Below are 13,275 nucleotides of genomic sequence, written 5' to 3' on the forward strand. Positions count from 1 at the left end.
AAATGGGAGAGGACTTAAATTGCAGGTTCCCTCATCACTGAAGAGTTCATATTTAGAGTTCTTGGTAGAAGGAGTGTAACTGTTTGAGTATGCTTGAAATTGATGAAAAAATTACATCAGCTTTTTATTTATGAGGCTAAATGTCTGCTTCACTTAAATTAAGCAAAGGGATCTCACTAATGTTTGGTATTTGCTCAGGATGATCTGTTCTCGTTTAGGTTGGGAGTTGGGTCACTGAATGCAGCACAACCAGGATTTCACCTGTGTTCCCTGTCTGATTTAATCATAATTCTTTCCACTGCAACATAATTATAAAGTATCTAGTTATTGGTCCAAGAAGATTTCAAAAAGTAAGAAACACTTGTTTAGCCAATTTGTAAACTATGTATTTATCCAAGGACTTAATCCAGTACTTGTAACTTCCACACAGATTTTCACAGGAATTCAAAAGAAGAGGTGGGTTTTCCTTGTGTTTTGGAAAGTTAGATTGGCTGTTTCCTCTGGCACACATTTCGTATTAAATTGCTCCACTGTGCATCTCCTTCATGTTTAAAAGCTAAGTGCTAAATTAATTACAAAATAAGATTCTGTACTCTTGTTGAATTGTGTTTAACAGCTACCCTTGGTTTCAATAAAGGGTATTTTTATATTTCAGTTAGCACTAATATTGCCATGTGAAAATTACATGAGTGTTTCTTCAGTTTCTGGAAAATAATCTTGATTTGTGTTGACTTGTGTGTTCTTGTGCGATGTCAAACTGGAGCAACTTCATCATCATACTCAAAATTAATTTTATACTTAGATATGGTGAGGAAATGATAGGGAAGTTAATAGATTTTTAATCTGTTAATAATATGCAACACAGATCCACTTATGGCATACTTCATAATTACCACTCATTAATTATAAACTACCATAACGTCAGTCAGACAGGAGTTTTGCCGTTGACATAAAGGGAACTTAAATTGTAAATACATTTGCTGTCCCTTCAGACTTAGGAGGTATAAATCAATTTGTTTCATTCAAGCAAAGTGTTTAGGTCCCTGTGAATTGAAAATGTTATCTAGGCAGTCCAAGATAACAGGTATTAAGCTGAAATTTTTACTGAGCCTGTGTGGCACACAACTTTATCACCTGCTTCTTGGCTGTGTGCCCTGGTAAAATTTGTGCAGGGCAGTACAGCTGTTGGGGGGCAAAACAGGGGGCAGAGCTGCTCAGATTATTCTTTTAATTCTTAGCAGGGTAGATGTGCCACCCTCACTCTTGTCACACCCTCAAGGGCTTTATTGCATATTTAAAATTATAAGTGAAAATCCAGTATTTTGTTGAATCATTACACTTTGATAAATGGCGTTTCTGTAAGGGCAAGTGCTTCAATTTGTGGAAAAGTGTAAATAATGTTATATTTTGGGAACATGGAGCATCATACCAATTGTCCCTTCTGATCTTTTTGATTTGGTGCTCTCAGAAGCGTGGTCTGTAGTGTCCTTCCATTTCTCTAGTCTCTTGGGTTTTGCTGGTGGTTGATTTTCCTGGCACAAGAGTGAATTACCTGGAGTAACAAGTTGCTTGTGCAGCATTTCTGGGTACTTTCACTTTGTGGCTCATTCAGTGTAACGTGACTTAGATTTTAAAGAAATGACCTGTTTACATACACAGGGTTTTACCTTGGTCTTTATTTGCCCTCTTGTTAGGAGGACTTCTTGAAAGCATCTCTTGTTTTACCATAACAAAAACCTTTGTTACGTTTCATTATTTAAAAAGCTGTTTAGGAGCTGTCTTTTCTGTTTGGGAAAGCAATTTCAGTTCTTGGGCCTGTGTATCAATTTCTGTAATTTTAAGTTAAAGGTGCTATCTATCCCATATTCGCATCTTCTGAGAAACAATTTCCCATTGAAAAAATTAATTACTCAATTTTCCTGACTGAATGACCTGGCTATGCATATGAATTCCATGATAGGATTTATCACCCTTAAATTCAGGAGTCTCTTCCTTAAAGAGGCAAGTTCCTGTTTTAAATTAATTTTTTTGGAGGCTCTGGATATATTCAAAAAAGGCTTACCCTGCCATATGATCAGTCACTAAAACTGCTTTATGGGTTTTAAATGATGACAGCAAATACAGTAGCAGTGTGTGCCAAATCCATAAATAAATGCATTGGAGAGCATTATAGTGGCTTATAGGTGGGAGCAAGCTTGTTTCAAGTACAAGAGCAGTGGGGGGTTAATTGTTTTATGAAAATATAACACTTAGCTGTGTAAGAAGTGAAACTTCTTTGCCTTTTCTAATAAATAGTTTCACTCTGAACAAAACTTTATATGGTTAGCCATGTGCAAATTCCTCAACTTCTCTGTACTGTCAAAAGCAGCACTGATTCAACTGTGTCAGTCCATTGGACAATTTTTTCTGCTGCTTTTCCTTGTTGTTACGTGGAACTGAATTTCAGCTAGATTCTGCGCTACTGGCGTGCTCTTGAGGTAACCTTTGTATTGTTAAACTTGTACCTTTTGTTAAGGGTGACTTTAGGGTGTTTTTTTGTTCCTGTTCCAGTGATTGGTATGCTGGGTGAGTTTTTATTTGTTTAAAGAACCAATGGTGCTTTAATTATTTTTTTAGAAAGTGTGGTAGAAATAAGGTGAATTGTGGCAGGCCCAGTTACTAGAGTCTAACTTTAAGGACCAAGAGGATAATTTGTATTTTTGCATCTTAACTGTTTGTTGTCTTCTGTAATTAAACAGTAAGAAGTAGGGCTATTAATATGAAAGCATTTCAGTACTTTCTTAGTCTCTGAAGTGTCTTGGTTGACTCAAATCTTAATTAAAATCAAGGGATTTAACATGGTAGTAGCTAGAGACTCTTAACTTTATGAGGTTATAAGAAAGCCTAGAAGATAGAAGGTAGAAACAATCTAGATAAGACACTTGCAGTTCATTATCATTGCAAGAAGCCCTGTCACAGAATTTGACAGATGTTGTTAAATCAGCATGGGCTTTTCAGATTTTCTGGACTGATTTGTTGAGGTCAACTGCTGGCCACGTGGAGCAGCAGATGAGACTCTGAACAAACAATATCTTACTGGGTGGGAGACAGCTTTCCAGGAGTACTTTTTACTAAATGACTTGAAAATTATCTGTAGCCTAGACTTGTAATAACTCTCTAAATCACAGTCCTGTATGTGAATAAAAGGAATTGTTGATTGCTATTCTCATCTAGTTTTACTTCTAATATGTGATTTCCTTTTTTTTTTTCCTTCCCTGGCATGTATCACAGAATTAATCTTAAATTGAGAATATTCCAATGAGCAAAATTTCTGATTTTCTTACTATTTCGAAAGCGAGTGGAGACTTACCGTGTGGAAGGTGCCCCTGTGTGCAAGTCTTGCCTGATGACCATCTGCAGAATAGTTTACTTAAAAATGGAAGTACAGGAGAAGCTCAGTTTGTTATCTTGATTGCCTTTGCAGTCCTGATTTCTGAAATGAAGAGGTTAAATGTTAGTGTGAGTACCTAGGTCCTAGATAGGATTGACCAACTTGGTAATTCTGTGCCAAGTCCTTTTTGTGTTTCTTTTGTGTGGGTTTTTTGTTTTATCTCCTAAAGGTAGTATAAATTTCCTTTCAATAATGATTGAAAATGCTTTTTTATTTCGTCTTACAAATCTCCTTCTCTAGTGAACAAATTTACTATTGAATAAGGAGCTGGTTAACTTTTAGGATGCATGATGTTCTTCTGACTCCCTAATCTGTCCTGGAAAGTCAGAGTTCTGTTTACTGACAACATGGAGAAAAATTCACTCAGCCCCTTCTGGAGTCCTAGCAACAGCTATAGATTTTGGGGTAAGAAGTAATTTGAAAATACATTCTTTGAATTCTTGATTGGAGGGGGCAGAGGGAAAACCTACAACCCTGGTCTGCTAAAAAATAGTGCTTATTCTTTAGGGTGACGGAAGATTTTTTAATGTGGAAAACTTGAAAATATTGATGAAAAGTTCCTTGGATGCCTGTGGTGCTGCACAGACCTCGTCTGAGTAGCCCCATCAGTTTCAGTGGGGCAGTTGAGCTGCCAAGAGCTGGAATTGTGGGAACTTCTATGGGTGTATATAGGGGTACATTTTTTCTTTAAAAAGGAGCTTAAAGTGATTTAAAACAAAACAAAACCCCAAAAATAACCAAACCTCACAACAAACACAAAATCCAAAATCTATTATTCTCAAAAGTCTCTGACTTAACTGAAAAATCTTACCTACACATTATCTCATGCCTCAGTGCTTGAGCAATATGGTTCCAGAGGAGATGGTAAACTTACTTAGCAGCTCACTGCAGAGAGCTTCTGCTCCTGTCTCTGATCCTGTGCCAGAGCTGATGCACATCAGGCCCCTCCAGAAGCCATTTAACCTCACTAATATCACCATGTTATTGAGTTAAAGCAGCTTAGGAAGAGCCTGACAAGTTCCAGAGCCAGTGCTGATGGATGCATGTGACTGGAACAGAGAAGGGGAAGGGAGGAGTAAATGGGAAAGGGGGTAGCAGGGAGAGAGACCTCTCTCGGTCTCTGTCTGCCAGCAACTTTTCTGCCTGTCAGGCTGCAGATGGAGACTTCTGAGAACCTGGAAATACTCTGTGCCCTGTTGTAACATCAACTGTACCAAAACTGCATCTCCTAACAGTGTTTTGCCATGCCTGTGACATCAGCGCTGACACTCACTAGGAGAGACCACAACAATCTCATGCACAAGAGCTCTCTGGGGCAAAACCAAATATTACATTTAGGTCAAATGGGACTTGCCATGCTTGGTTTATGTAAGTGGGGCAGAGTTTATCACACTGCCTCCTTTTCAGACTAATGGTGTCTCTGAAAGGAGCAGGCTGTACAAAAACATTGATTCCTAGAAATGAAAAGCCCCCAAACCCAGAGGTTTGGTGTCTCACAGTCCCCATGCTCCTCTCTCCATGTCAGTGTTAAGGCTTTGTCCTGCTCCAGCAGATCCTTCCAGCATTGAGCTGAAAACAGTGCAGTAAGTGTAACCAGGCAGCAGAGACTAAATCCTAAACTTTGCACTGTGGAATGCAACATAATTGTGACATGATCATCTTCGTGCATTCAGTTTGTCAAGGAATTACGTAGAATTTTCACCAATTTCTAAGGAGATAGGTGTTACTTTATTCTGTAATATCATTGTCCTCTAAGTGCTTGAAAGGGCTGTGTGTGAACTGCTTTAGGAGGCTGTCAGACAAAAGCTCCTTGGTTGTTTCTCTGGCTTCTTCATCTTCCTGGAGTAGCTGTTTCAGGAAAAACTAGAAGTATTGAATTAGTGAGACTTAAAAAAAAAAAATTGAAGCATTTGCAAATGTTTGAGGGGGTTTATTTTGTATTGGCAGGAAAACTACAAATTTTGAACTTGCAATTTGTGTAGTTGAGAGAGTTTTTGTGGATTTAAAGTCTGGTTTCTGCTGATGAATCAAGGATTATGTTAGGTTCTCTGGCTTTGTACCGAAGGTCTTGGGTAAACAATTGTGTTGAGAAAGGAGAATTGTCTTTCTTTTCCTTCCAGGAGGAAGGCCTGTAAATGTAAGAGATAAATACATGGTAGGAAGTCATGGTTGTAGTGTGTTTTTGTCTCTGTTTATGTACCATTGAGCTAGCTCTTGTGAATTCTTTTTCTTTCCATATTTTTCTTGGGCTTGCCCTGGAAAAATTAAGTCTCTTAACTCAATATTCTGTGCTTAGATTTGCATTGATAACCTTATAAGTCTGAAAGCATTTGATTTAGAGACAAATCTGTACATTCATGCAGTCTCAATGTTTTAAAACTTCTGCTTAGAAAGAACTTCCAAGTCAAATTGCTTGTTGCTTTTTGTCCTTTATTATCGTGCCTACTGTCTGTAATGAGTGGGGGTTTGTAAACAGTACAAATAGTCTGTGGAGAATTTAAGTATTATGAAGTGCAATAATCAAATTAAGTATTTTAATCAGGTACAAGCTGTCTACTATCTATCATGGAAATTACCAGAGGCAAGTCATGATTAAAGTGGATCATAATTTGCAATAATTCTTTTGGTGCTGGATGTTAAGTTTTTGTCTTCAGCATTTCCCATCATTATGCTTGATTCAGGGTTGTTTCATTGAGGCATCCACTGTCTATTTTGAACCTAATTTATCTTCTGTGGTCTTTATGGTATTTAGGGTATTTGAAGAATAACAATTATCTTGAACTCCACATGTATGATGTAAATCTTCATAGAATATTAGATTAAAGCTGGTTTAAAAATCATGCTGTGGGTTGTTCAACTACTAAAGCTAAAAGCTCCAGTATTTATGCAGTTATGGTGGCACAGTTTATTTTGTTCCTAGAACTAGAATAAACTATTGTGATATGATTTTGTTGTGGTATAAAATTGTCTAGCTTTCACTGTGCTGGGATAAAGGCAAGGCTTTGAAAAGTTAAGAGCCCTATATGACAAACAAATTTTCCTCAATCACTTGGTGGTTCCCATGGTACCTTTCATAACATTCCTGGGACAAATGTGCAATGTGTCAAGCAGGGATTGAGTGCATGAAGACAGATTGTGCTGATAGAACAGAGCTGGCTTTCTTGTTACCTTATTTTTGCCATGGTTGCACATAATTTTCATCTCTTGCAGATGACCAGAGATGATAAGTTGATAAAATAATTGTGTTTCCCCTTGTAAGTCCAAAAAAAGGATGTGTGCTTAGAAGAAGATACTTTGGTTTTACTCTAAATGTTTCAATAATAACAAAACAGATTAATGGGTGGGTTTTTAATTTGAGGAAACATGTCCAATTGAGAGAGATCAGGTTGCTAATGAAATGGACTGCTGATGCATGGCAGGGGAGAGATTCTCTTTTACTCTGGTGTCTAACCACAAGTGGCCAATGCAGGAATTTATTTGGTATCCTAGGGATGGTAATAAGGGATTTAATTATTTTGTATGAATTCCAGTTACTGGCTTTTAAGCTGAGGTCTTCAGTCTGTTTGAGCCATGGTTAGAAGTATTCAGGTGCTGTCTGCTGCTTTTTGAAACTTCTAAGTAAATTTTGCTCAGTGATACTTCATTTTTAATTTTTAACAAAAAATTTTATCATCAGCTAACTGTACTGTATTAGCTGTGCCTTACTTGTGGACCTTTTTAACTCTGACTGTAATTGAGTTTGTAGTGAGGAAAAATAAGAGTAGGCTTGGTTCCTGTGTCAGTCTGGCTATCAGCTTGGGGCTAGCAACAAAAAAAGCTGCCCTTGCTGTGTTGGTTCCTTAAATTAGGCTTTTTTGGATTTTATCCTCAGCATGTCACTGTTATTGCTTTGTTGCTATGATACAATACTTACTCATGCAATCCACTGTAGAATATTAGAAGATCTGAGCTGAAATGTTACGTAACTTACAAATGTTTTTACAGCTGATGTTCATTATTTTGCAGTGTAACAATTCGTGTCTTTGTAGTTATCTGAGTGAAATAAGCATCTTGCAAGGTTTTTTCTTCAAAAGAAAAACGGTTCAAATGGCAGAATTGACATTCAGGAGTGTGAATCGTTCTTCATGAGGGAGTAGTAATTGCTGGCTGGTTCAAAAGCTCCCTGAAGTTGTTATGCTCAGCTAATAGGATATAACTGTCAGGTGGGGAAGGGGAGCACAATGCAGTATTCTGGTGCCTGGGTTTCCAGGGCACAGCAAGCACTATGGCTTACAGTGGAGGTGTGTCAGTCCATTTCAGCAATTACTTTTTGCTTATGGAAACGAAGCAATTCTATCAGATAACTGCTGAATATTACACCTGCTGTTGAGTGTTGTCATTCCAGCCACTAAATGAAAGGTGCTTTGGTAGGAAACTAGAGAAACAGGCATTATCAGAGTGAACTGATAATCATATTAATGCTTCATTAAGTTTATACCTTTAACAGTATAAATAAAGTTTGTTGAATTAGAATAATTCTAAAACATTAAAGAGAAGCATGAGATTTTTCGTGATTTGTTCCGGTTTTAAAGTGAGACTTAAGATTTTCAGCACTCAGTTGCATTTTCTTGTCTTTATATTTGTTTTTGGTGATGAAACAGCAGTGCTCATAGTCATACTGCAGTGAATGAATGAGGCTAAGGGATGTAGTCAGGCCATAGACCAGTCTTGAAAATTCTTCAGGGGAGAGCATTCTTTATTTGGATATAAAATTGGGAATACCATTTTTTCATCAGAGTGAGTGCAATGCCAACTGGCTCAACTGGCTGATAGCTGAGGTGATGCTGTATTGGTCCAGTGGCTTTGAACCCATATAAACAGTTGAAAACTAGAACAAAAGACATATTAAATTAAATTTTCAGTTAAAACCATGACTTTTTTATGGTTGTTATGGTCATACAGCTTTGGAACAGTTACAACATATTAAGGATGTATTAAATTTTTGAAGAGTGTAGTGCTTGATAATCTGTTTCTTTTTGAGTAAATGTGAGATGCTAATGGAGTAATTCTGCTTATCAGATTACAGAGGTACTGAATGCTAAAATGAAAATGCTAAGTCACAGCCAAACACATTGTCTTAATAGGCAAAAAAATCTGGAAAACCCATGTGTGACTGAGATTGTCATAAATTATTTAGACCAAGGCATTAAAATTGAGGATTAATCCTTTCGAAATATTGGAATTCTTTCTTCAGAGAAATGTTGATCACATGATGTTGAAAGTATGTGAAGCATTTAGCATTGGGGTAAAAAGACAAGGTTCCTTCAAAGCAGATTTTACAGCTTTTAAGCAGGTTACATAATAAAGGATTAGGGAACAGAATGAGACAAATCGGATGAATGAAAGGTTAGTTTGATGCACTGCTTCTGGATATGACTTTTGGTGATGGAGAACTGAGACTTGTTAATATTTATGTATTTAAAATAAAGTTAATTCAATAACTCATTGCTGGCAAATAAATTTACTGCCATGTCTTTGTCCGTTATTTTTTTCAAAAGTTGGGGATGGTGGGTGTTCCATTCTGACATACAGATATTTTCAGTTTGGGCAAAATTGCTTAATAATTTGCTATTAGTTTGCTGGCTGAAGCAAAACTCTTCCCCATTAAAAAAACAAGTCACAGCTATGCAAGTTCTTGTCAACAAAATAGATTTAGAAATCCTGTTTGCATCTACAGACTTAAGTGTTTGGGGTTTTTTTTTCTTTTCTTTTATAGATGCCACCTTCAATGAGCAGCAAGATCTTTTTTGTCAGAAGTTGCAACAGTGTTGTGTGCTCTTTGACTTCATGGACTCTGTTTCAGACCTGAAAAGCAAGGAAATCAAGAGAGCAACACTGAATGAACTGGTTGAATATGTTTCAACAAATCGTGGAGTGATTGTTGAATCAGCTTATGCTGACATAGTGAAAATGGTAAGTAGAATGCTCTTGTTATAGTTTGTATTTTAATAAAATCAGTTTATGACTCTAATGGCATTTCACTCAGAATTGTGGTTGCTTATTCTGCTTATACAATACAACATAATTTGTTAATGATAACTTGGCTCAGAAAGGCTTGTAAAAACAAACAACTTGTGAGTTTTAATTATTAGCTGAAACATGATGCATTCAGGTTAATTAAAGTGAAAGAACTGGTATACTGCAGCTACTTGCAGTCTGGGTAAGCTTTAGTTTATTCTCTTTCAGAAAATGGCAATATTTCAGTGCAGCCTATCTTTATTTATTAGTGGCAATGGAGAATTAGGCTAAAGTTTTCTGGTAGTGATTGCTGCAGGTGCTGGCAACAGCAGAAAGGTTTATCAGTATAAGAAAGCAACTCGACTTTGTAAATACTTTTTATGGCTGTTTGTTATTATTTTGGCCTTGGAGAGCTGTACTAGAGTAGCCCAAGTGGTTTGCTGAGGTTATAAACCACAGGATGACTTGTCCTATGCAATTGCTGCTAATGGCTTGTTGAATAATGAACAAAATATTTGTGGTTATCTGCTGACTTTCCCAGGTGTTTATGTACATTTTCAAATGCTTCTGAAGTAATGTTTTTGATCTGCCTATACCCCATGTACAGGGAATGCAACTGAAAGACACTTGAGAATAATCTGAAATTATTTTTTTTTCCTAGAAGTGTGAAATGTAAAAACAATAGCTTTAGTACCCATGCATTTACATTAATGGTTCTCTAAACTTTGGTGAAGTTTACATAGATAAAATGCTGACTTTAAAAGAGCTCTCAGGAACATAAGCAGAGCAGTTCAAATATACAGCCTGCAACTTGTGTAGTTCTCTCTACAGTACAAATTAGTTTTTTCCTAGGGTTCATTTTGTTTGTTGTTCGGTGGTTTGTTGTTTGGTTGGGGTTTTTTCCTGGGCAGTTGATAGGGAAGATCAGATCTTTAATGTAAATAAGTGTGGAAGTTTTGCCATTATACTGAAGGGCTAGATTATTGGAACCCTTTTAATAGTTTTGGCTGTTTCAGAAGATGCTTATTAAGTTTTACAGAAAAATCTAGGGCACTGGGAGGTTTTGTATAGTTTTGTTTTTTAAAGGACCTGTTTTTTCTGTCCTAAATGTTTTTTGCATAAGAAAATAAAGGACAAAGTATGTTCACCTCTTCTTAGGCTTCTTTTTTTTCTTGCTGTTGGTGGCAGCAAGCCTGAATCCTTGCAGTATTTTCTTATTCTCTGTGCCCTCTGTAGCCCCTTGTTAGAAGAAAGAATATACTAACTAGCCCATAGTACTTGTTGAAGGGAGGTTTTCTTTTATATTGGAGTTGTTTTCTTTTCTGGGAGATAAGGTGGTGTTGAGCTGTTCTTTTGAGGTTTTTTTGTTGTGCAAATGATTGGATTCTGTGGATGCTTGTTTTTCCTTCCATAACAAATTTCCATCTCCTTTCCTCCCCTAAAATGACAGAAAGTGAAGAAGCTCAGTGAGAGCTTTAAATGCTCAGTTGAGAGCTTTTTGAGAGCTTGAGACAAAAGATCCCTCCAAGCTTGAATAGTATTTCTAATCTCCCTGGCAACTGGCAGCAGCAAAGGCCTTTGCTGTGAATTAGGACGAAGTACCAGCTTTCAGAAAAAAATCTGCATGGGTCTGTCTCTCCCTCCACATAACACCTGTGTCAGGCTCCAGCTTTGGTAGCAAAGCTTGAATGAGATTGAAGAGTTACTGTTTCACTTTTGTTTTCTTGGGTTTTAAGTTTTTAGGCTGTTCAGTGTTCCTACATTAAAAGAAAAAAAATATTGAGTTTTCTGCAGAGTTTGGAATGTGGTTTTGGGATGAAAAAGTAGAAATGGCCTTAATGAAATCCAACTATAATCTGGCTGGTAGTAAAGGACAGGCAGTCTAAAAAATTCTCTGAGAAAAGCCAGAGTAGCAGCAGTGGCAGAAGCAGAAACAATTTCTTTCCAAAGCCCTTGTCTTTCCCAAGGCCTGGGACAACTTCTCTCCAGCTCACAGAGGAAACAGCCTCAGGTTTCAAACAGGTTTCCTTGGAGTCGCCTGAGCTGTGGGGAGGCAGAGTCAACAATGCCTTAAAGATAGCAGGAAGGGAAAGAAAATGTTCCTTCTGACCAGTGCATGGGCAAGGTCTGTGCAGGTGAGGAGGTGTCTGGCATTCTTTCCTTCCCTGGTCTCTGTTGCTGGGATAGCTGCTGAGCCAAGGATCACAGAGGCTCCTGTGGTTGTCTCTGCTCTGCTTGGATCCTCAGGCAGGGAGCTTGAAATGATACCAGTGTCATTTCAAGCCACTGAGGATGGAACAACATCATTTTAAAAGGTCTTTGTTTAAACAGATGTGCAGGACACACTGTAGGTTATCTTTTTTGTGCCCTGGGCAACCTGATTTTCCTTCAGCTGAGGAGGAGTTTTGCTTACAAATAGCTTTGAAGGTGTAGCACAGCACCTCTGTTCTGGGTCATCCAAAATGACTGTCTTCTCTGTTTGGGAGTTCTCACTTAAAAGCACTCTGAAGATAAAAGGAAATTAGGGTTTGGCATTGTGAATATTTTAAGTTTTAAAACTTCCTGGGAAATTAGAAAGTGCTAGCTTGTATCAGTTTTGGGAACATGACAGAAGTGCCTCTTCAGTAAACCGAACTCTTCATCTCCTTGTGCCCATCAACCTCACCTTGTTCCGCAGCAGCATATAAAAATCTCATGATATGAGATTGTTCTAACAGGCTGTATGGGTTGTGAATTCAGAATTTAAAAGAAATCAGCTATCCTCAATCTGCACGCTCAGAAACTAGAATTCAACCTAGTATCTTTCAAATGTTTAGATTAAATGTACAGACAATACAGGACTTTTTTTTTCTTTTTTGTTTTAGTAAAATGTAATTGCTGTATCTCAGTACACTAACTGGCACATTTTCTGATACCATTTTTGGAAAACTTGGGGCTTTAATTTAGAAAGCTGATGCTGAATTTATCTGGAAATCTATCCAGGTTTAAAAACCTTTTATGATTTGTGTTTCTGAAATCACAATTTTGGGATAAGACACAACTTAGGAAAGAAAGATTGTTTTAAATAATATGAGAGGATATAGAGAAGAATTTGCAAAAGTATTGCAAACATAATAGGGTAAATCAACTGTTTTGGTTTTTTATGGAAGACAGGCTAGTAAGTAAAAACGGTGCAAGGTTTATTTTGAGTTTCATATATTCTTGAGAGATGAATAAGGCTAGTGGAAGTCTGAATACTCTGAAAATTATACAATTGGTTTTCCAAAGGCCTGGCTGAGAGGCTTGCTAGTTATTTCTCCTACTGAAGTGTATTTAGTAGCTTTGTTTTGGACATGAAACTTACTACTCTTGAGTTCTGTGCTGAAGGCTGACAAGCTCAGTTCAGCAAGATGCATCTAGAAAGAAAAAGAAGTGTTTTCAGATGTTACCAGAACACTTGCAAGCAGTGGTAGAACATTCTCTGTAGGACACTGATTCATATGCTGGAGGGTTTTATTGAATACCTGGCAAGAGTAAACAAAGCAAATAAGAGAACCAGGATTGTGCTGCTGGTTTTTGAACTTGATTAAAATTAATGTTCTCTGACTCTTATTTCCCCTTCCTCCTCCCCCCCCTTCCCCCGTCTTTTGTTCTTGAGCTTTGGAATCCCAGGTCCCTTCTGTTGACAACATTAAAGGACAACTGTTTTTGTGGGGTTGTTTGTTTCTCTGGGTGGTTTTATTTGGTTTGGGGTTTTGTTTTTTTTGTTGTTTTTCCTGTGTATTAAGCTCAGAGACAGCTGAGCCCATCCACACAGAACTTCACTGCCCTTCCAGTCCAGAAGAGCTTTGCCATGTCCCAACAGGAGA

At 37.5% G+C, this 13,275-nt stretch overlaps 1 protein-coding gene across 1 annotated transcript in view; it reads left to right on the plus strand.

Moving 5' to 3' along the window:
* The window catches only part of PPP2R5A (protein phosphatase 2 regulatory subunit B'alpha), a 42,359-nt gene that overhangs the window by 8,616 nt on the left and 20,468 nt on the right, over window positions 1–13,275 (plus strand). Inside the window, exon 2 of the mRNA XM_084202784.1 lies at window positions 9,186–9,382. Within this exon, the coding sequence (XP_084058910.1) occupies window positions 9,186–9,382 (197 nt within the window). The remainder of the gene's footprint in view (window positions 1–9,185; window positions 9,383–13,275) is intronic.

Source organism: Fringilla coelebs, assembly GCF_963513975.1.
Source record: "Fringilla coelebs genome assembly, chromosome: 3".
NCBI lineage: Eukaryota > Metazoa > Chordata > Aves > Passeriformes > Fringillidae > Fringilla > Fringilla coelebs.